We start from the raw sequence: 23231 nt of genomic DNA on the forward strand, positions 1-23231 counted from the left end.
ACTCCGCGCACGGCCCCGGGGCCCGCATGGCCGCGCCCGCCGCTTCCGCTTCCGGTCAGGGCTGCTAATCCACCGCCGAGCGCCGCCAGCCAGGCGCGCTTAATGCATCGCCGAGCGCAGCCCTACCCGGCCCCGGGCATTATATGGAGATATTTCGACATATGTTTATAAATAGATAAATATCGAGAGATATGTGGATATAGATATACAGAGAGATAGCTCTGCATATGGGGAAAGAAGGAGGGAGTGGAGAGAGAGATGTATATACTGAGATGGATATAGAGAGAGGAATAGATACAGGCACATATAAAAGATATAAATAGATGTAGGTATGGAGAGATGGGTGATAGATAAATGATAGATAGATACATGGGTACACAGGCACGTAGGTACAGAGAGAGAAAGAGATGAGGAAACAACAGGAAAGCAAAGAAACTGGAAAGAAAACTCCTGCAAACTCCAAGGGTTGGTGTGGGTGAGCTTGTGTGTGATGAATGTGAGAACATCATCACTCCGTGCATTTTCGTGGAATTTTATTGCTGTACGTTGATGAAATACCACAGAGCAGCAGCTGAGCAGTGCAGAACCAGAAACATGAGCTGATGTCACAACATCTATCCAGTCCAGGCTTCTAAAGAAATTTAAACATTAGATTCTCCTAGGAAATATCCCAGTGTAACTAAGAATAAGCATCCATCTCCATTGGGATCTGACAGAATAATATCTACTAAATAAATACTCACTAACCAACTCTTTTCTTTTTTTTTTTTTTTTTTTTTTTTTTTTTTTTTGAGAGGGAGGAGTTAAGACCTTTTTCTTTTAGAAAACATCTGGCCTTGACATTTTTATTTCTTTTTGTACAGGCAACTGGACTGCAGTTGTGATCCTGAAGAACCCAGCCAAGGTTTTCACCCAGAACAGTACAAATTTCACACACCACGGACTCGAGTGCACCCCTATAAGCAGAAATATGAAAGTGTAGCCAAAATATCTCACAAAAACACCTCATCCAGCAATTAAAATTACAGCAGGGAAACAGTGCTGAGTGCCCCTGTTCATAGAGACCCACCCAGCAGTCAGAGTCACAGTTTGCCTGACTAAACGAGAAAGTAAAACACCATTTCCCCCCAAATTACTGGGAATTTTGCAGCTGTTTAACCCTCTTCAGAGCCACAACCCACACGAGAGGGAGGAGAGCGCAGCGAGCGCGGCCCCAGCCTGTTCCCACACAGAGTGAACACCGTTAATGGAGTTATTTTTACCTGCAGGAAAACAGCTCCCCTGAGCAGCCGGGCAGAGCGGGGTACCCGCCCCTGGCAGAGGCACAGGGAGGATCCCCCAGGCTTCATCCCCCATCCCACCACTGCCTGGGCTGCTTTCTGCACCCCAGCAAGGGAACCGTGGAGCTGCCAAGGCTGGGAAAGACCTCTGAGACCATCGAGTCCAACCATTCCCCACGTTCACTGCCAAACCAAGGTGCTCAAGGGCCTCAAGGGCCTCAAGGGCCACGGCCGCGCATTTTCCGAGTCCGCCCGAAGGCGCTGCAGGGGTTTGGCTCCCGTCTGTGGCCCGTGCTGGTGCGGGGCCGTCCCCAGTTAGATGTTCTCGATGGTGCAGGCTCGGACGCGGTTGGTGGGGAGGCACCGCAGCGCCCTGAGCTTGGCGCCCAGCGTGCGCAGCCGGAGCGTGTAGACGACGGGGTTGCCCAGGCAGGTGATGGTGATCAGCATGGCCGTGCAGTTCCTGAAGATGTAGACCCCGGGGTAGAGGTCGATGTGGCACCGCTGGTTGGTGGCGTCGAAGATGACCCCGATGAAGAGCGGGGTGTAGGACACCAGCGCCAGCAGCCAGATGGAGATGCTGGTTCTGGCCACCTGGGTCTCTGCCGACTTGTAGGTGCCCGTGGCTTGGCCACACGCCTGCATCCTCAGCTTCCTCTTCCTCAGGATGATGATAATCCTCAGGTAGGTGAACAGAGGGACGATGAAGGCCACCACGACGTTGGGGACGGCGATGAAGATGAGGTAGTTGACGCAGAAAGGGCTGTAGAGCACTGAGATGCTCCTCTCTGCGTGCAGACAGTTCCAGCCCATCAGCGGCAGGCAGCCCAGGGAGAAAGCCAGGACCCAGTTGATGAAGACCACGGCGATGGAGTGGTTCCTGGCCACCCTGAACCTCGTCCTCATGCTCTCAGCCACGGCCAGGTAGCGCTCGATGCCGATGCTCACCAGGTTGTAGATGGTGGACAGAATGGACGTTGTGTACAGGGCATAGGGAGCCAGCATGTCCTTGGAGCCAAAGATGGTGATGTCGGGGTTGGTGATGAACAGCGTGGAAATCCAAAAGCCAGAGAAGCTGGTGAAGAGGTCAGAGACAGCCAGGTTGCAGAAGAGGATGGAGATGGGCTTGTGCAGGTCCCTGGTGGCCAGGCGGATGAAGATGACGGTGCAGTTGAAGATGACGGAGGCGACGTTGATGGTCAGCTGCGGGATGCCCAGGGCGAGCACCAAGTAGTGACTCCAAATCTTGGTGTAGTTGGCAGAGCAGTTGGGGAATCCATTCATGGTGGAAAATCCTCCTTTCAGCCCCTAACGAGGTCGGCTTTGCTCATCCCATACTCCCTAAGAGCTCCCACCTCAATCCGCGGGCACAGAATCACTCCTGACACGCAGCTCCTGCTGCCACATCATCATCGTCACAGGGATTAAACTTTAACCAGGTGTGGATTTAAATGCTTTAGATTGGGTGGCCAGCTCGGGGCTCTGCTGCTCACCACTGAGTTGCTAGGATAGCCCAAACTGCAAAACACATCTGCCACTCGGATGAGCTGCTGAAAGCAACCTTTGACAAGAGCAAAGCCTGGCCAGGGCCTGGGGAGAGGAGTGGCCACGTCTGCAGCTTAAAATCCTTCAGTGGTATTCTAAAATGGAGTGAAGTGAATTTGGCTTTAACTCACAAATTAATTAGATCATGAAGGATTAGAGAGTCAGGAAAGGGGGAGCAGAATTTTGTGGGTTTGGAGGGGGGAGTGTGTGACTGAGGGAGATGAAATAAAACATCAGTGCTGTGTTATCAACCCGGACCCCAACAGCCCAGAAAATGCCCTTTTCCCACTTAATTCTTGCAAGAGAACGTAGCTAAAACCCAACAGACATCAGCACCCATGCCTTTGCCACAGGATGTTTTGTGTTTATTTAATGTGGCTTGTTCATTAATAAACAACCATCAATATAATTTTATCTTTTCTTTCTCCACCTTTTTAAATGCAAATGATTTTTGAGAACTAGACTGAAAATAGTCGAGATTTGGTGGGGGGGGAAAAGCTCTCGGGACACACATTCCATGCTCTCAGCAGAGGGCACTGCTGGAGTAAAATACAGGGTAACAGTGGGAGCAGGGAGATTTTAAACAGCTGAGCAGTCCAGGTGAGCAGGACAATTATCCAGGTACAGCCACGTTATTTATTCTGATTTAATTCTTATTTTGTTGTTACCTTGCCAAGGGATTCATCTTCATTGGTCACAATTTTCTACCACGGCCGTGCCAAGCAGCTCAGCTGAGCTGCCACATTCAGCACTGATCATTGCAGCAGCAACTGGGAATCTGTGAACTCTGATAGCTCTGCCAAATTAAAAATGTAAGAAAATTAGGTTATAATTCTGAGTTTATAAAGGGGAATTCTAGGGCTTTTTTTCTATTGAAGTGTGAGAGAGCATATTCGGTTTGATGTGCAGTTAGTATGCCCAGGTTTTGTGTACTAGGAATACTTTAATTAATACACTTTTTTACCCATGAGGATTATACTTTGTACAAGACTAAGTAAGCAATAAGTGTTTCAAATGGTCACAAGGGAATGATCACATAGAAATAAGGGCTGAGAATCGATCAATCAAGCCTGGGGGTGTTTGAACATCCTACAAAATACTCCTCTCCCAGTGTCCCAGATAAACCACCCTTTGTAATCCCAGCTGGTGCAGCCCTGGCAGCCACACCTCTGGTGTGAGGTTGCTGCTGAACAAGGGCCCCACTATTTCTGTCACCTCTGTGCCAGCCCAGCAAATACCTTCACTCGCAGCAGAAGTGGCAGCACGGCCCAGGGGGGCACAGGACACCTGGGATGAGCAGAATATCCACAAAGCAAAACGGCTTTGAAAATATCCTGGCGGCTAAAAATAACTTATCTGTGAATTTGGGCTCCAAAGTGCTCCAGATATTCTTGAAAACGCTGCTTGAAGTTGCTCTAATTTGAAAATTCGGTGTTTGAGCACAAAACACTAAATGATGTGAGAGCAGAATGTAATTAAAGTAATATCAAGTGGTATAAATAGCTCTCCACAAAAGATTTGTAATCTGATTTCCCTAATAGAATTGCATACAAATTAGCATAATGTTGCTGGATTAAGGGACACAATAGTGTGGAAGCTGCTTTTTTAGTGGGCTTTAATATACAGAAACCCCAGATTCGTGTATTCCAACCCTCTGTGATACAGCTGCAGCTCCCAAAACCAGAGGAAAAGTACTTTAAAATTAAAGCCCAGCCTCTTCATGGAACAACCTCTACTCAAGGGCATTTTCTACTCCCCCATTCCAGGAACTGTGCAGCATTCCCTGTATTTACCCTCACCCTACACTTGGGAGGAAATTGTTATCTGCATCCTATAAATGGGGAAAGAACGATGCCATTGTTTCTTTAAGGTGACACAGAATTCCAGGGAACTCAATCCAATCTCCAGGATCTCAGGCTGACACCTCAAACACTGACTGTACCTTGCTGTGGGCAGCCTTTGATTTATATTTATCTTGATTTCAGCTTCTGCAACTTTTTTTTTTTTTTTTTTAGTTCTGTGATTGTTTTTACATTTCTTTATCTGAACGCCCAACTTGTTTTGATGAATGTGTAAGAAATGGCCTCATTTTGTAGAATTGTCTGTTGATTGTGCCTGTGGAGAAGACAATAACCACTGACCATGGTGAAGAGACTGAGAAAGAGGCACGAGAGGCTTCAGGCTGAATTTTTAGTGCCGGTTCAAGTGGCTGCTCTGGAAAATCCAAGTCCACCCACCTGAGCTCGCAGCCTCAGAATTGCCCCCAGCTGCAGCTCTCAGCCTCCAGTGGGATCCACAAGGGCTCAGAACAAGAGGCCCCAGCTGGGACATGCCAAAATAAGTTCCAAAACAGGGAATTCGTCCAGGAGCTGAGCCCCAGCTCTGCACAGTAACCCTTGGACAGCTCCCACCCTCACCTTGGGGCAAGGCACAGCAGCCCCGTGTCCTTTGTGCTGACAGCTCAGGGGAAACTGGAACTGTGCCTGAAACCAGGAGAAAAGCAGCAGCCTTGTGCTGGAAATAGGAACCCCACAGCACAGGGAGGAGAAGGGTTGAGCTAGGGGTGATGTGGTGTCACTCGCAAAGTCGTGTACACACAGGAAAATCCAGGTTCTCAAAGGATGAGGGATTTCTCTTGCCCTGCTTTCTTCCCTGTCACATCCTCCCTGAACTCACACTCAGTTCCTGATGCCAGAACTTGGGAAATGTGATGGCTCTGCTTTCTCCCAGTTGTCCCTGCACTCAGCTCTGCACTGTCACCACACTGCAAACACCAAACCTGGGCCAAAAAATGTCAAGCAACGTGAGCAGCTCAGCAGAATCATTCCACGAATCCAAGTTTCACTGCCATGAGCTTCAGCAAAGCTGTGGGATCAGAGTACCCATCTGCCCAGCCTCTCAATGGGCATCATGAGGCCTGCAAGGAAGAAAGAGTCAGGAAAGGGAGTAACAAATAAGGAGCCTATTTATCCAATTTATGCTTCAATTTATGCAGATTAAAGCCTTCCTTTCTGGAGAGGAAGACACAAATTGGATGTATGATCTCCTTCCAAGATTTTTTGGAGCTGTTTTGAAAAGAGAGAGCTCTCTCCTCCCCCCCAGCCTCTCTCCTGGGGGAAATTTTGCCTCCCAGGTTTGGAGTGATCCCTTTGCAGAACCTGGAGAAATCTGGATAAACACCTGACACCAGGTATGTGGCAAACAAAGCCTCTCCGCTGATCATTTGGGTGTGAAGAAGGCAGAATAAATCTTATCCCTGCTCCCAGCTGTTCCATGGAATGTGCTGGTGCTGGAACAACATTCCCAGTACAGCAGACTCAGGGAGAATCAGAGCCAGCCCACGTTTGCACATGGAAGATGAAGCTTTAATGTTTCTGCTTCACCGAGAGCGCTGAAATTCCAGATTTCCTGTTCAGTGGCGTGGGAACTCTAATGAGTAAAATGACAACACACAACTAAATGGAGAGCACCTTGTGTTTTCTCACTCTGCAGGGTGGGATTCCCAATCACCCACTGCTAATCACAAAACCCATCTGTGTTTTAAATCCCTTGGAAGTGCTTCCACTGCAGGGACAATCCCTCCTGGCTCAGCTCATCTCTGACCAGGGTTTGGACTCGAGCCAGCCTCACCCTCTCAGCCTTTGCTGCTGTGGCTCTTAAGGCCACAAAATAGGCGCAGTTTTCACTGGATTTGATATTCCCACTTGTCCTTCCCTACCCTGTAGCTGCCAGGAAAAGCCAGCCTGGAATTCAGCGATCTGCTGTCATCCCCTGCTTTGCTTTGTGTCATCTCCTCTGACCAAGATCCTCTCATGTCTTCGGGTTCAGTGTCCAGAAGTCTGTATGTAAAATGCACCCAGTTCTTGATGGCATCATTGCACCTCAGGGCAGTTTGGGTTCTGAAAGGGATCAGAACTACCCTGAAGTGCAACAATGCCATCAAGAACTGAAAACCAAGCACCTGTCAGGGGAGTTTCTTTAGAAAAAAATAAAAATAAGGAGATCAAATGATGCCAGCCCTGCTTATATAGATTACAGGGTTTGCAAGGAAAGGGAATGCCTTTCTCTGAGTATGTCTTCACTTTCAAGCACAAACAAAGTCTTGATTAACGTGATTGCAGTGCAGTTTATTACCACTTTGATAATGACAGGCTGGGAGGCTAAGAAACAAGGAGAAAGAGAAAAAAAAAAGAAACAAATCAAGATTTGGTCTTGATTTTCAAGACCAAAACTTCTAACCTTCATCTTTCCAATCCTGAGCAGAGGATTACACAGAAATAAAACAGAAAAAAAAAAAAAACCAAGAAAAAAAAAAAAAGACAGAGGTGTTGGTTCAGCTCCCCAGTGAGGACCATCCCATCCCAAGGGAGAGGGAATTGTCTCTTGGATGCCCTTGGAGGCTGCCAGCGCCTGGCACCGCCCTGCTGCTCTACGTGCTCAGCATTCACCTGGCTCCGCAGAGACCTCCGCGCTCGGAAGTGACAAAATGCCACGAATTCCCTCATTGTTCCCCCCCTGCAGTCATTATTTACCTCATCCCCATGTGCGAGGCAGATCGGCGTCTGTGCAGCGCGGAGCGGCCGAGCGCAGGATGGAAAAACACTCGGCGGCAGCTCTTCATTGCTGGGATGTTGTTTACAGCCGCGTTTGTGTGAATAGAGGAGCTGCTGCGAGTCGGCTGGGCGGGTGTCACTGTCACACCCTGAGCCCCTGCGACCCCTCTGTGACTGCAGCAGGGCCGGGGCAAGGCAGGGAGAGTTTTCTGGGCTCCTTTTTATCGAACTCAGCCTGTGCTGGATGACTCGGCACGCTCAGATCAGCTGCGGTAACCTCGCATCACTCTGTCCATCCCTCACGGGCTTCCTGCTCCTCTTCCACCCAGCCCAGCTTTGGGGTTGTACCCCATGGACATTTGGGGAAGTTGTTTCGCTGCCTCATTTGCTTTCCTCAGCTGGATCAAAATCCACCCCCAGAAGTCCCAGAGATGATCCTGTGTCTATGATAAAGCTGTGTCACTTTGTTGAACATAAGGTCTGAGTTGGCCCATAATCATGTTTAATTCCGAGTGTGAAATTAAAAAATTTAGATAGGAAAACAAAGGGGACAAAAAAAAAAAATTGTATATATATCATACTACAGCAGCAGAAGCAGAAAGTTAAGAAAAAGGATTATTAAAAAAATTTATCATTACTTAATTACGTACGTAAGGTGTTGTATGTCACCTAATAAACATTTCCTGTTGCTGCACATGGAATTCCCATTTTCCAGTCCCACAAATCAACTCCAATCCTGTTTGGAGAACTGCGAGGCAGAAATGAGGGGGACTTGGGGTTTTATTTGTTTCACTGGGGTTTTTTTAAAGGAAACATTAACTTTAACACACGTATTAATTGAATGTCATGGGGCTGCCAGGAGAAAAACTCCAGTAAATAAAAACATCACATTTTACTCCTAGGCTGCCAAACCTGTGCAGGTTGCAAAGCCTCAGTTATTCACCAAAGGCTCCTTGCTCAGTGCCAGAAAGCCTCACTCCTTTTGCCATTCACTTTGGAGAATGAATAAATTCAGGCAAATCAGGAGCAGGGCAAATCTGGAGAAATTACAAAGGGGAGGAGTTCACCTTCCTGCTATGGCTTTCAGGTCTGTCCTGGACTACTTACTCCAGTATAAAACTGAGAGCAGAAATATGATCACATCCTGAGGAGTCTAATCAATTCTGGTTTCAACACTGAGCCTATTTAAAATAGAGAATGGAATTGCTGCTCCTTGCTCTGCTCTCCCTGCACATTCTCAAGACAGAGGCAGTAGGTAAGTCCTTCCCTGCTCTCTCTAACCCCGTGTTAAGGTTACTCTCATTTCTGATTTCTTTCTGGCTATCAGGACATACAGTGAAGGCTCTCTGATTCTTCTCTATGGTAAATGAAGGATGATGTATTTATTTCTCTGCCTTTTATTATTTGTGGTAAATTATCAAGGATAGGCTTTTCTCATGAATGAATGAGTGCTTTGGGGGTTTCTTTTCACCTTTAGAGATTCTATCTGCCTTCCTCCTCCAAGAAAAATCAATGAGCTTTGACTTGATCTCGCTACGTTATTATGTACGTGCATTTAAAATACCAAAACACAATTTCTTTATCTTTTAAACTCCTTTAAACTTGAAAGAAATCGCTTGTTTGAATTTTCTACTCCCTTTGCTTTGCTGTGTGTGATCCAAGATGAAATTCTGCTGAGGGAGAAAGAACAATATGTCTTTGCTGCATCAGCCCAGCAGCCCCATCTATTTTTGCTCCCTGGGCACTATAAGTACACTGTGCACTTAGGATGGCTCAATTAAATAACGATCTATAATTAGGATTGAAAAATGCAGAAGGTATTTTTCCCCTCCTTCTATTCAGTCAGCAACGCTGCAACACTGAATAAATCCCCTCTCCTATGCAAATGCCAGCGCAGAGCCTCGAAATTAAACACTGCAGCTCTTAAAAGTGCCGAGGGGTTCATTGTTTGCACTAAAATAGAGCAGAGTGCAGCACGGGAAAGAGGGATCCAGCATTATCAGGGGGAAGCGCTGCGCTGAGATCTGTTCAAGGGAGATGGTTTAAAAGCAGATCAAGGTTCAGAGGTGCTCTGGGTTCATTTCTCTGCTCTTAATTAATTCTCCATCCCTCAGCAGCTTGGCTTTTCCAGATTCTTACCTGGCAGTTCCAGTCCCTTCCCTCTCCTTCAGTCCCCGGTTCGGGGGTGTTCTCTGTGCAGGGGCTGCCCACACGTGGGGCAGGTAAACAGGAAGGCCAAGAGCCTTTGCTTTTCCAAAGTCTGCGACTCGTGTTTGCCTGCTATTGATTCCTGGCTCTTGACACTTTGCTAAATTTGCTGCCCCATTACTGGGGAAACCCGAAAGACTCTCTAGAAAACCTTTGTGTCGTTATTAGATTAGTGTCATTAATGAGGGTGCATCTCTTTATCAGAAGGAAGTAATACAGGGAATGCATATATGGTATTTTGAGGGCATTTTTTGTCCTCCACCCACCCTGATTATTTCCACGTATTTGCCTGAGCAAGGACCAAATTATGCAGTCATTAACACACGAGAAACTTGCTCTCTCCACCAAACCTTTCCTCAGGAAGAAGCTCCGCAGGATACATTTTATTAACTTAAAGGCTACGCATTTCAAGAAATGTCACTTTTGAGAATCAGCTGAAAGAAATGCCTTTTTTTTTTTTTTTTTTAAATAAGCATTTCTTCCCTGTCTTGCCACTTCTCAGAACCAGCCTGGGTGCTCTGCACTGATCAGCTCATTTAACCCACCTCCACCTGGGCAGTTCATAACTCACCACACTGAAACAGTCAAGTGACTGATTGCTAATCTTTTAAATCGCTGCCAGCCTTGTCTTAACAGCAAAGCACCTGTGGTTTAAAATTAGGATTAACAGTCCTTAGAGGGCTTTCTAAGGAAGGAAGGGTCATTATCCCTGTGGTGGGAGAGGGAAACTGAGGCACCTAGTGCAGCCATCTGCCCAGAGATCAAACCATCACCCTCAACCTCTGTCCAGCCCCTCATCCTCTGGCTCATCCAGATCGCAGCAAGTTCCATTTACAGCTGAACTGATGTACCTCAGGTTTCTTCTCTGGTTCCTTTGAGAGCTCAGGGACCCTCTGGAGTTGTTTTGGGGGAAAAGAGAGACAAAACGTCTGCAATTTCCAACAGGAATAGTCCAAACCTTGTGAGAGTGAGGGTTTATTACTGTGCCATTCAGACAGCAGGGATATCCATCCATCCATCCATCCATCCATCCATCCATCCCTCCCTCCCTCCCTCCCTCCAGCAGCTCTGGGGTGGGGTTACAGCAAGCTCCAGGTGTTACTGAAAATTTTCTTCAGTGGGAATGGAATGAACCCCAGCACGTTTTAACCTTTTGCTTTATCACAGAGCAGGACTCAGCCATGAGGAGACAAATCTCCCACAGTCCATGCTCTGGTGCTCCAAAAGATTGATGCCTGATAGGACATTCCTCTAATTTAGATGAGATTAGATTCCCCTAATTTTCTATATTTCTGCTCACATGCTTTTACCCTTCACAACCATTAAATTTCCATAACCATGCGGACATTGACGTCAGCACCAATTCTCATCCTGAGGATTCCTCAGGGCCATTCAGGTACAAAAAAACCCTGAGAGCTCCATCAGCAGCTTTAAAAAAAAAAGATGCTGTGACTTCTTCCCTTTCCAGTTCTAATGGTGTGTTCTAATCTGAGCACAGATTTATGGCTGGGCTCCAAATCCATTTTCGGGCTGGCAAAGTTGGGATGCTGCTGCACTTGGACACACTCTGGGATGAAAAGTTGCATTTTCAGCTGATTGAAAAAGAAGGATAATCAATGCAATGTAAGACCTGGAACACAGAGAAAAGGCAGTGAGCCATAGGCATTATGGAATTACCCATGTGAGGAGTTCAGGGCCACCTCTGGTGTTTCCATCAGGTCTGAATCCAAGCTGCCCCTTCCCCAGGCATGAGGATGAATCCTGCTCTGTTTTATCCCTGGTTTCCCCGAGGGAGCAATGCCTGCATAGACACCAAGGTTCCTGAGCACACAGGGCTTTGTTCAGCTGATCCTTCCCAGGCTATCCCAGCTCCAAGAGCCCTCTGCTCCCTGATTCTGGTGGCACACAAGGCGCAGGGACAGAGAGACCCCGATCCCATTCCCAGAACTCCTCAGGCTCAGCCTGGCTGGCAGGAGGACACCACAGCCATCAATCCTCAGTGTGCTGCATCACCTCCTCCTCCTCCAGCATCCCAGGGCTCTCTGCTGCTGCTCCTCAGCTCCAGGGCAGGACAGGAGCGTGGCAGAAGCCGCACACAGCAGGTGACAAGTGACACTGCTCCGCTCTCCCTTCTCCCACAGCAAAATATCAGCTGAGGGTTGGGATATCCCTTATCTGCTCCAGCTGTGCCCTGTGGTACTGCAGAAAACGGGAGCCACGGATTCTCCTGGCTCTTCCACTGAGATGATGAAGGCTGGAAGCAGAAAAGCCATTGGCACTTTCTCTCAGCTGTCCAAAAAGCCAGCACAAGCTTTTAGGTCTCCTAGAAGAGCTGCAGAGTCCAGGATCTGTCTGTGCAGGCTCTTTTCCCTGCTTGTGGCATTGCAGGAGATGCTTTGTTGTGTTCCAGAATATATCCAATGGCCTGTTATTAGATTTTTTGACATATTTTTAGCCACAGGATCAGCCATCAAAAGCTCGGCGTAAAAGACTGCAAAAGGCCAGCAAAGCCACCAAGTGATTTGTTTGAATTCAATTTTAAAAACACTTTAAAAGAAAGAATTCTGAATTGCATTTTATTAGACAAAGCAAGGCAAAACCCCTCACAGAAGGAAATCACCTTAGCCCTGGATACTCATTTTTTGTGAAAGCTTCTGTCTTTGATACAGGACATTTCTGAGGGCATGTATCCACAGCAGAGTATCACAGGTCACAGCTAAAAACCTTCCCCTCACCCTCTGACACAAAGGAAGTCCTTTGCAGATGTTAATAGGGCACATCCAGAATCCTCGAGCCTCTTTGGATTTTTCCTGTAGTTTGTAAGTGCTCCAAAGACCTCATTGAGCATGTGATTTATGTGTGCATGTGCAAATTATATACACTGCTCGCATCAGATGCTTGCAAGGCTTCACCACCACAATAAAGCTGATTTTCAGGGCTCACTCTCCATCATATCCTGCAGCAGATGTGCATGAAGATGTGTATCACAGGGAAAAATAAAATTCCAGGTTGAAAGTGAAGAGCAACAAATGGCCATGAACACTTGTGGAGACACACAAATCTCGACGTGAGCTCTTGGAACTGATTTTGTCTGTCAAAGGGGCTGACTGGGGCTTCCTGAGGATGTGTAATGCTCAGGAATGTATAAATAGTCTCATGTCTATATGCTCAGTTTGTGCTCAGCAATCTCATTAATTTGAAAGACAGGCTTAGATAACAATTGCTTTTAACTTGCTTTGTCTTTTGTACTAAAAACAGAAAAAAAAGCCACAAAGCCAGCTAAAAATAGGGTGAGCCCAAGACAAGCCAGACCTAAAAATAAACCACATGCAAACCCAGCTTTTGCCATTTTCGTGGAAAAGGCTGCAAAGGTGACAGCAGGTTTTGAGGATGGATTTGAGAACCGAGGACAACCGGGCAGTGAGAACTCTGGCACTGAGGGCACCCCGGGCTCTGGGAATCCAGCCCTGGGAGCACCGGGAAAACAGGGAATGGTCAGGCAGGATGTGGCTGAAAGGGTGTCAAGAGGCTAAAGGGACAAACAAAGGGCTCAGCTGAAAGAGAGAAGGGATTTGAATTAAAAAGATTCAATAAAAACAGCTGGCAACATATAAAATGAATAAACCCGAGCCACTTTATCAGAGGGACAAAGAGAGGCTGTTTAGCCCCTGTTTTAGTGACTCTTTAGTGCACACGAACAGGTTAAAAGGGCATTTTCTGCCAGCCTGCCACCCCTGTCCCTCAGCACCCCGAGCACTCCGGGCTCCCAGCAGCTCCAAGCAGGGCACGAGTAGGAGAAAGAAGATTTCGGAACTTTTACGGAATTCAGACAATCTGAGCATGATCCAAAGAGCTGAAGGGTCTTTTCCTAGATCACACAATAGCACCTTGGCAGGGCTGCTCCCAGCCTGGCCCCCAGCCAGCAGCACCGTCCTGTCCCGGGTCAGTGGACAGGAGAGGGAGTTCTCAACTGCAGGGATGTTTTACTTTTGTTGCCTCGAGCTTCCAAACGAGGCTTGATAGCGAAAACAATTGAAATCGTTTACAATTAAATGAAAACAATACGTAATTGTATTGTTTTTTCGGCCACCCCCGTGGCAAGAAGCGGCTTTGCTCAGGAAACCAGTTGTAAATTCGAGGAGGAAGAGGCAGAGATAAGTGGGACTGCTCACGTGCCAAGAGAGACTCCCTAAATTGAACTGTTCTGACCTCTGTGGAGGAAGAGCCAGCCCAGTCCAGCCCTACTCTAAATTAAACCAAATAAAGTCAATGTGGGGATGGTACGGGACCACTTAAATCAAGGATCCATAACAAAATGTAAGGGCAAGATTTAATTGATAATAGAGCGATCCAGGTGTGCATATCTCAATCTCTATCTCTATATCACAGCAGCGATTCCAGCACCTCAGCTACAAAAACAAACCAAAAAAACCACCCACCCCTAAAACAGCGAAAGCCCCACTTTCTGCTGCATTTTTCCAGCAATAAAATAAACAACAGGAAAAAGAATGTGGGAGCTGAGGTTTGATTGAAAGAGCAGTGAGGATGGGATCTGAGGGGTCCCCAGACCTTGTAAAAAAGAGGATTCAGAGGCAGATTTTGAAGTGGGGGTGGTGGGAAGGTGAAGAGAGAGAAGGTTGTCAAGAGATGGGACAAAAGATGGATGAAGCCAGGACAGGAATTACATATTAAGAGGGAATTATTTGGATGTTGTAAACACCAGGGAAAGAAAAGAATTGTTTAGGGCGGTTCAGTGATATTTCTAGAAGTGATGGGATGCAGATAAGGAAGTGGAAAATGTAAGCAATTAAATAGGAAACATTTCCTGACAGTGTGGACTAATAGACTGTGGAAAAGTCTTCTAAGGGAAGTGGCAGGAGCCGTTCAGACAATTAAAAGTGGCCTGGACAACATGCCTGAGGGCATAATCATGCCTAAACCCACGGAGATCTTCCCTTCTTGCTTCGGAAAGAAAGCCCCAAAGCTCAGGGGAAGAAAGAGCCATTGTAATCCAAGGTTCCTATAGGGAGGGAAGCGTCACATCCAACTCAGATAAAATCCAAATGCAAATTTTCCTCTTCAGGGACTTGTGTGGTTCCTCCTGAGCACTACCCACACAAAAGATCCTGATCCCCAATGTTCCATGGCTGCCAATCAAAAAAACCCCCTAATTCACAATAAACATGAATGCACTGTTTGCTCAGGCATTCTGTAATGTTTAATTAACACTTTCTTTAAAAACTTCAAGGACCTTTTCCTTATGAAATGCTGAATTTATGTGCTGTTCTACTTCAGTGATACCATCCAACCACAAGTGTGATAATGACTCGATGGAAAACACAGTTCTTGCCTTGTTCAGAGACATCAGGAATTTGGTGGAAAGCTGCAAAAATCAGATACTAATTATTAAACACTCCTGAGTGCTGGATGTGAGGCAGCTGTAGCCTCACTGAGGGCTGGATTTTTTAAATTCAATTTTATTTTATTAAACTTTTTCTCCCCATCATCAGGATGCCCAGGCTGACAGATTTTGTATGTTCATGTCTCAGTTTACTGAGATGTGATTGAAACCCACAAGTTCATTTGAGAGAACTTGCCAGACACCTGTTCAGGCAGTAAAAAGTCAGTGATTTCTTTGTTTGACAAGGGTGGGACATGGATTTGCCACTGAAAGGCTCCATAACCCATTCCCATTCCCTCTCTGGCACACAGACACTGATTCAGGTCCACCAACAGCACAATCTGGGGATGATTCCCTTTCCCTCGAGGTCTGCTGTGGCTCTGTTTGATTTTTGTGGTTTAAAAGCTCCACAGCCTTGAACCCCAGGAACCTGCTGCCCTCGCTCCCAATTGTGGCTCAGATCACCTGGAAAATTGGATTTGCATTGCAGAAGTGCTTTGATGTCCGGGCCACGCTCCCACTCCATTGCACAACCCCGGTGAAAGCTCCTGGAATAGCCCAGCCTGGAGCTCTCACCTGCCAGCTTCCCCCTCTGCTTTCCATCCCAAAGACTTTGGGAGCAACTCCTTCCAGGTTATTCATGCTGGGATATTCCAGTTTTTTCCTCCTGAAGGTTTGTTCGTGTGTAAACTGCCAAGAAACTCCCAATCCCGGGGTGCTGGGGTTGTCGAAGTTCACGCTGACCCCTGAGCAGCTGCCAAAAACACTCCTGGAGTCTTTCATCCATGCAAAAAGCACACGTGGAGCATGCCCAGGCTGTGTGGAGAACAGCTCACCTGGAATTCTCCAGGCATTTATTGATTAGAATATTGATTAAGGCACTTGGTGACATCCTGGGCTTGGAACTTTGCTGTTGCCCAGTGGGGATGAGGAAAAGCTCGGAGCTGCTGGAGCCCAGGCCACTGTCCTGGAGAGAAAAATGCAACAATAAGGGCTGGGAAGTGAAGTTTTGTGTGTCTGCCAAAAGAATAAAACCTTGTCAAAGCCATTTTTTGGATAATTAAGGAAATATTAATGGAACGACAACAGAGAAATCCCTGCAGTTCTTACCACACAAAAAAAGCAAAGTTTGCTTTTCTTCCGAGTCTTGCTAAACTACAAAGTGAGGCAACATTGCTTGTAGTTTTCAGCAGAAGTTTCGTTTTTGTGAAAGAAAAAGCAAAACTCATTTTTTAAGGTTGCTTATTGCCACCAGGTCTCCCTCTGTGCCACAGCTGCTCAGGTTTTATTCCAATTCTCTATAACTTCTAAATCCTTAATAGATGGATCTATTTTTATGCCACTGATATCAAGATAAAAGTGTTAAAAGGCATTCTGAGCCTCCCAGCAGGTGTGTTACAAATTACTAATTAAGGTAATTACCAGTCAAGTGACAGGGCTCCTCCATAGTTGTCCTTAAAATTGATTAGCCATTTATTAAAATGTCTATAATTTACTAATCCCAAGCAAACAGAAGGTGTGGTATTAATCATTATTATGAGAGGGTTTGAATTGTTAGGGATTAAATAGCCAGAGAGAACTATTCCTGTCAAAGTCAATTTAAAGTTTAGAATAAATAAAGAGCCACTGAAACAGCTTGGGATAAACAAAACAGCCCCTACTTTCCTAACTAGATCAACACATAAAGTTAAATCAGCCCTTGTCCTCTGAATTTTGTATTTCTTTTGACTATGAAAAAGCGAAATGCAGATGTTCTGCTGCAGAATTTTGCATCCATCCATGTGGGATGGGTCCTGGCTGAGTTAGACCAAAGATCCTCCAGGGCGTGCAGGAAGTGAGATCCTTCATTTCTCAGAATTCCTCACCAAGTAACCTTTAAAGGAGTTCCTGGAACGGGGTGAGATAAGTCCTCTTGCATAAGTGAATTTACAAGTCTGTGAAAGGCTGGCAAGTGCAGAGCTGATAAAAGGAAATTTACTTTAACACTGTGTATATTCAAATGTGGAACTTACTGCCTCCAGAAGTTGAGGAAGCCAAGGTTTGAAAATCAAACTCTTTAGGACTGCAACCCATCCAGAATTCTGATGATCCAGAGTCCTAAAGATTCCTGCTAGCACTGGTTTTGGGGGGATATTAACAGATATAAAATGATTTATGAGAGACCAGGAGGAGATCTAGAGAGGGCAGAGCTGCCAATCCATTTCCCTGCTGCACTTTGGGGGCACAATCTGTTCAGATTTTCATTCACCTGATGTTTTTATTTAATTTTTTTTAGTGGGAGGCCACTGGTGCTATCGGTCCCAGAAGTGTGAGCTGCCACAGTGTGAAGGTACTGCCAAGAAATTTACTTTTCCAATCACACTGGTGATTCTTCTGCTTTGCAAAGGGGCTCTTGAGAGAAATAATGCAAAAAAATCACACAACTCAGCCTTTAGTTCACCATAGTCACATTATTTGTGACCATGTCAGTGCTAAAGAGGGTATTTTGAAGATATCAGTGTCTGTGGTAATTCCTCATTTTGTGTCAGTAAGGATAATGTAGAAATGTACAAATAAATGTAAAAATGTAAATATACAAATGTAAAAGTAACCCCAGAAGTTAGAGTGATGTCTCCAATTTCCCAGTTTGGTTGGGTGGTTTGGCTTTCTCAAGGATTTGCTGTCTACAGGGAAAAAAAAACAAATTTTCTTCATCCCTAAACAGATCCTCTTCAATGGCATCAGATAAACAGGGCCTGCAAAGGCAGCAAACAGTCCCCTGTGAACATTGTCACCCGAAATGTGGTTTATGACAAGAGCCTCAAGCCCCTGACTTTTGAAGGGTATGATGTGAAGGGGTCTGCCAAGTGGGACGTGGAAAATAATGGCCACACAGGCAAGTACTGCCCAAGCTGCTCTTGTGGGATTGGGTTGGGCCTTCCCTCGCTCCTTCCACGTCCCTGGAGGACAGCAGGGAAGCACAGATGAGGTCCTACCCCTCTGTTTCGGAAGTGGAACTCCCAGAACACCTCTGGAGCCAAAGGTGTCTGGGAAGTTTGTGGGAATTATCAAGTTTTGGGGTTGTGGACAAGGCCCTTGAGCATCTCAGCAGAAAAAAAAACTGGTTCTGTGCAGAAACAGAGCTGGACACCCCAACCCAAACAAAGTCCAGGACTGGGGGCAGGTGGGCAGAGGGGTCCAGAACAACAATTTGGGCGGAGTTTTATCATTTTCTGCTGAAACTCCTTCGTTTCTGGGCTTCTCCTTTCCACCTCTTGCCTCTGCACAAAGAACTCCGCTGGTGAAAAGTGTCGTGTGGGAAAGTCATTCACAGTGCTGTGCCTTATTAGCTCTTTAAATAATGAACTATATTCTTCTCAGATTTAGCTCTGTTTTCTCTGCACACGGAAATTATCTAACATTGATCAGCTACTTAGTGAATCAGTAAACAGTGAATCAATGAACAGTAATTCAGAACTGCTCCACTTCCTCCACCTTCCTTCACAATGCTGAGGATGCTGCTCCAACAAAATTATGTTCAATTACTTCAACTTTAAAAATAAATCTGTGCTCTGTTTTTTTTTTTTTTTTAAAGTTACCTGTCGGTGTTCTTAAAATCCTGGATGGGTTATTTTAACTGCCAGGTCCTTAAAGCAGAAAGTAGCAAGTGGCAAATATTTCCTGATTTCAAAGGGAAAGGTAGGAAGGCACCTGGGGAGATTTTAATAGCCAGAGATTCTAATTTAAAACATTGCTATTGTGGCAGACCACAAGAAAAAGGAATGTTTTGACTTTTCACTCATATATGGATTAATGACTTTCCCATTACAGGGTGATACTCCAGGATGTCCAATTACAGTCCCTCTTACACCAAAATTAATATTTATAAGGATAGCTCATAATTCTCATCTTCCCCAGCCATGCATAAGGATTAGGGGTTTAATCTGGGCTTTTAAAATCTCTTCTTTCTGAGGGTAACCAATTCCTGTGCTAAACGAGAAGGTTATTGCTTAAATTACAGCTGCAATTAGAGGCTGCAGGTGAGATTAGACCCTCATTATCTTCCATGATGGGCACATAGCAAAGGTCACTGTCTCAAAGGTCTTAAGCTAAATAAACAAAGCTCACAAAGACATCTGACTCATCCATTTACAGATTAAAAAGCAAAGGAACTAAATGACTCATGCACTCTCCAAGTTAATTCGGAATTCAGAACAGAAATGAAATCTCTGGGGCTGCAATCCAGAATTTTCCTATGCAAAGAAAAGTGCTGTGCTTAACGTGGAGGTCTTACAAAGTAAAATTTTAAAATATATCTCAGATGTGTATGATTTAGGCTTAAATCACAGCACTGCTCAAAATTAAAACAGAAAATCTTTAAACCCTGACCAAAGGAAATGTCACAGTGCAGATAACAGGAGATTAAAAGGATGGTTAAAACCCAAATAAACTGGGATCAAATTTACTTTGATAAAGGGGGTTTTCTTAGAAAGAAATGAAGGAATATTGGGTCTTCTGAGAGGTGTAAGAAGCTCAGACTCCACAGGTCATAATGGTTATAATTCATCTCAAATTAATCTCAGCTATGATTTTGTAAGAGTTTGGTTTCTGCAGAGCAGAATTTCTGGAACACTCAGTCTGAAAAGCCAAGCGAGAACTTGAAGATAAATTTGAATCTCAAGAACATCTCTGCTCTCACATACTGTTAATGTAGGATCTGATCTTCTCCTTTAAAACAATTCATGGATTTTTTTTCCCCCCCAGTTAAAGTGACACTAAACACATACCCTAAAGTCGGAGGAGGAGGTCTGGGGAGAAAATACAAGGCAGTAGAATTCCATTTGCACTGGGGAGTCCCAGGTGAGCCACAAAGCATCCCTGGCTCAGAGCACAGCATAGATGGAGAGAAATACCCCATGGAGGTAGGTGAGACTGCGTGTGGGTCATGGATTTCACTCCAGAACTCTGGAATTTTGAGATCCTATTGGCTAGTTCCCCTAGGGAAGTCTGAGGGTGGAAATAATTGCCCGTGGCTGTTGTGTTCCAGCTTCACATTGTCCACATAAGAGAAGATGTTTCAGATGTGACAGAAGCCAAGAAAACTCCAGATGGTTTGGCTGTGTTGGCCTTCTTTGTAAAGGTAGGCAGTGAAATTTTCAATTGCCCCTCTCAAGTCCCAGCCAGCAGTTTGGCTGAGGGATTGTTTATGTCAATATTTTATGTTTATGTCAGGTACAGTAGCCCAAGAATTAAGCCTCCCTATCTTCTGCAGGCATTCTGCCAGCACTGAGTTCCTCTACCCTTTCCTACATCCTGCTTGCTGTTATTTTTTCTTGTGGCCCTTTTCTGTTTTATTCACCACTAATTAAAAGCAACCACTTGTAGAGAAATACACGATGTGGAATCAACATATTTCCCTTTCAGGCTGACGAAGAAAATAAAAACTATGCAACTCTGTTAAGTGAACTAGAGAATATTAAATACAAAGGTAAGACCCTCGTGTCAGGGATTTCACAAGCTGTGCGGGGTGAAGACAAATGTGAGCCAAACCTGCAGCCACAAGCATTACAAGGGATCTTCCCCCGTGGTTTTTCCAGGGCAATCAGCACAGATAGATCCTTTGCCACTGAGTTCTCTTCTCCCACCTGAGGAAGACCTTGGGAGGTACTATCGGTATGAGGGGTCCCTTACCACCCCTGACTGCTACGAGGGCGTCATCTGGACGATATTTGAGAAGCCAGTTGAGCTCAGCCTGCCCCAGGTGAGTGGCAGAGGGACAGCCTGGAGGTTCTGCTGACGCCGCTGCGTCCCTCAGCCGCCTGCCCTCAGTGTGACATCTCAGCTGCCTTGTTCCCCACACACACTCTCTTGGCATCAGCCTAAACGTGCTCCCCGGTGCCAGCTGATCTACCCCATTAAATCATCCCTCAGAAAATGGCAGGAAAGGGGCAGGAAGGGGAAATGACGGCGTGAGGAGAAAGCCAAGAACACCCCCCAGGTCAGCGCCCAAGCTCAGCGCTTCGTCAGCAGCACTTCCACTACTGCCACCTGCTCACTCCCAAGTTCCACGGCTTTTCTCCTGTTGTCAGGACAGCAGAACAGAATAATTCCAAATCCAAAACTTGAGCCCATTAACATCAGCGTTAAGCAGCTCATTTTTGACCTGCAGGCAGGAAGAGGAGACGGAATTATGAGTGCTTGGAAAACACAGATTGTGCAGAGATTGCACAGCCTGGCCCAGAGCCAGCGCTTGTATTTCAGTTCCTTACTCAGAGTGTGCTCTCAGTGTGCTCGCAGTGCCCCCAGCACAGCCCAGTGTCACTCAGTGCAGCCAGGAATCTGAACAAGGACAGAATTCGTGGTGCTCCTGCCTCGTGTCACCGTGACGTGGGGATGGGCCCGGGGCCGCGTGCGTCAGGGGCTCTGGGGAACCAGCCCTGGAGCTGCACAAAGCATTTGGCTCCCACAGAAAGGAAGTGCCCGTGATTTCCAAGGCTGAAGGAGCCATCAGTTGGTGACCTCTCCAGCAGCCTCTACCACGGCACTTCCTGCAAGGTTTAATGCACCCATTAAACCCTCGGGTTCAAAAACAGAGCCAGGCACCGCAGGTTTGCAGCACAACAACTGCCAGAGTCCTCTGGCATAAAGATTTAACAACCTGTTCTGTTTTGCAGCTGTCCCAGTTCTCAGCACTGCACTTTGATGGGAAGAACTCCACTCCCATGATGGAGAATTTCCGGCCGGCGCAGCCCCTGCAGGACCGCAAGGTGCTCTGGTCCAGTGCCAGCATCCCCCTGCCTACGGCAAAGCTGCTGCTGCTGCTGCCTCTGCTCTGCAGCCTGAGCTCTCTGGCCCACTGAGCCTTTCTCACCTCGTTCAGCATCCTGGTCCTTCATTTGATGTTATTTTTGCTGTTCTCAGTTCTTTGTCTCAGCCTCTCATGAATTGTGTCCCAACACAGAATAACCTTGTCCTCCTCCAGACATTAACCAAGGACTTCTGTGCTGCTCTGGTGAAACCCAAACCATCAGAACTCAAAGGAACTGTGAGATAAAGCAATGAAAAATTCAGTTTTAAAAGCCAAAACACTTAGAGAAAGCCTTAGGCTGGATTATCCTGTAGTTTTAACCCAGCACTGGAAGGAGCTGCACAGAGAACCTTCGGGAGGAATCTGCTCTTAAGTGCCTGTGAAGGGTTGGTTTGGAGCATGTTTACATTCAACACTGCAGATCTGACAGGGAAATGTGGAGCAATTCCTATAATCCCACATTGTCCTACCTGAAGGTACAACACAGAGCAAAGATGAAATGCTCACACACAGCTGAGCAGCATCTGCCTCATCCCTTCTAGGGAAGGGCACTCACCCAACACTTCAATCCCTCCTCCTTCCTTCAGAATATGTCAGCTCATTTCAGATAGGGACACTGGGTTCCTTTCACCTGATCTGACTGGGGCTATCAGGTTCCTCTGTTATTTATTCATCCTTCTCTGAGATGCCATGGCCAATGTGATGTGCTGGGAAGCAACAGGGAGGCTCATCCCCACCCACCAGAGGCACATCTGTGGAAATTCCCTCTCTTTGGAGGGCTGCTTTTGAAGCAGGAGACTCTGAGGATCCTTTATAGTTCTTATTTGCCTAATAAAATAGGACAGTTCAAGAAATGGCTCTTTCTTATATATACATATATATATATTTCTTTTATATATAGAATTTTTTATAGTAGCATACCTGCAATATTCACATAAGGTCAAGATTCATAGTTTTTTCCAAGAAGATTGTGATTTGCACCAATTCCTTCAGATCTTACCCAGTGACTTATAGAAAATACCTTGGGAAATGGGGTTTCCTTATCTTATTCCAGTTTTCTCTCTGAAGGGGGATGTAACATTTCTCTTTGGCTAGTGCCATATAACATGTTACAGCTTCTTTTAGGATTTTAGATTTTGGCCAAACTGAAATAGGATTTCATATTAGCAGACTTGTATTTTTTTTTTTTTTCTTTAAGGGCAATGTTTGCAGAGATGACTTTATATATTTTCAGGAAAATCCTGGCAGTGAGAGCAACCACAGCTCACCAAAGTGGGGGGAAATTATTTTCATATTAATCAATCATAAAAGCTTTAAAAACCCCCCAACATGGGAAAGTAAATGAATGTATTCAAGTTTAAATGAAAGATTAATACTTTAACTGTATTTTTATGTAATTGAAAATCTTTGGAGGAGCAAACAGAAATGAAATATTAAAGGTGAACAACAGACCTATA

At 45.8% G+C, this 23231-nt stretch overlaps 2 protein-coding genes across 5 annotated transcripts; one reads left to right on the forward strand and one right to left on the reverse strand.

Annotated features, from left to right (window-relative positions):
- Window positions 1-516: 516 nt before the first annotated feature.
- Window positions 517-7947, reverse strand: LOC103613387 (lysophosphatidic acid receptor 1). 4 transcript variants are annotated; one of them, XM_017730945.1, is made up of 4 exons: window positions 7358-7947; window positions 5605-5742; window positions 3494-3621; window positions 517-2920 (listed from the first exon to the last, which is right to left on the reverse strand). In XM_017730945.1, exon 4 carries the CDS (start codon window positions 2562-2564, stop codon window positions 1596-1598), a length of 969 nt encoding a protein of 322 aa, XP_017586434.1. In that variant the 5' UTR covers window positions 2565-2920; window positions 3494-3621; window positions 5605-5742; window positions 7358-7947; the 3' UTR covers window positions 517-1595. The 4 variants fall into 4 exon arrangements, with proteins under 4 accessions (XP_017586434.1, XP_017586433.1, XP_017586435.1 ...); XM_017730944.1 differs by having other exon boundaries at window positions 5502-5742; XM_017730946.1 differs by lacking the exon at window positions 5605-5742.
- Window positions 7948-8423: 476 nt separating this feature from the next.
- Window positions 8424-23231, forward strand: CA4 (carbonic anhydrase 4). The gene is made up of 8 exons (XM_008631165.2): window positions 8424-8633; window positions 17263-17316; window positions 17692-17862; window positions 19731-19888; window positions 20014-20106; window positions 20391-20454; window positions 20564-20727; window positions 21641-23231. Exons 1-8 carry the CDS (start codon window positions 8576-8578, stop codon window positions 21824-21826), a joined length of 948 nt encoding a protein of 315 aa, XP_008629387.1. The 5' UTR covers window positions 8424-8575; the 3' UTR covers window positions 21827-23231.

This window comes from Corvus brachyrhynchos, unplaced genomic scaffold (genome assembly GCF_000691975.1).
Source record: "Corvus brachyrhynchos isolate BGI_N302 unplaced genomic scaffold, ASM69197v1 scaffold283, whole genome shotgun sequence".
Lineage (NCBI taxonomy): Eukaryota > Metazoa > Chordata > Aves > Passeriformes > Corvidae > Corvus > Corvus brachyrhynchos.

Bases quoted from the DNA above. Each gene is read 5' to 3' on its own strand.
- LOC103613387 (XM_017730946.1), bottom strand. From the start codon at position 2,564: ATGAATGGATTCCCCAACTGCTCTGCCAACTACACCAAGATTTGGAGT.
- CA4 (XM_008631165.2), top strand. From the start codon at position 8,576: ATGGAATTGCTGCTCCTTGCTCTGCTCTCCCTGCACATTCTCAAGACA. The intron at 8,634-17,262 runs GTAAGTCCTTCC...AATTTTTTTTAG, and splicing joins TCTCAAGACAGAGGCAGTAG to TGGGAGGCCACTGGTGCTAT. The intron at 19,889-20,013 runs GTAGGTGAGACT...GTTGTGTTCCAG, and splicing joins GAGAGAAATACCCCATGGAG to CTTCACATTGTCCACATAAG.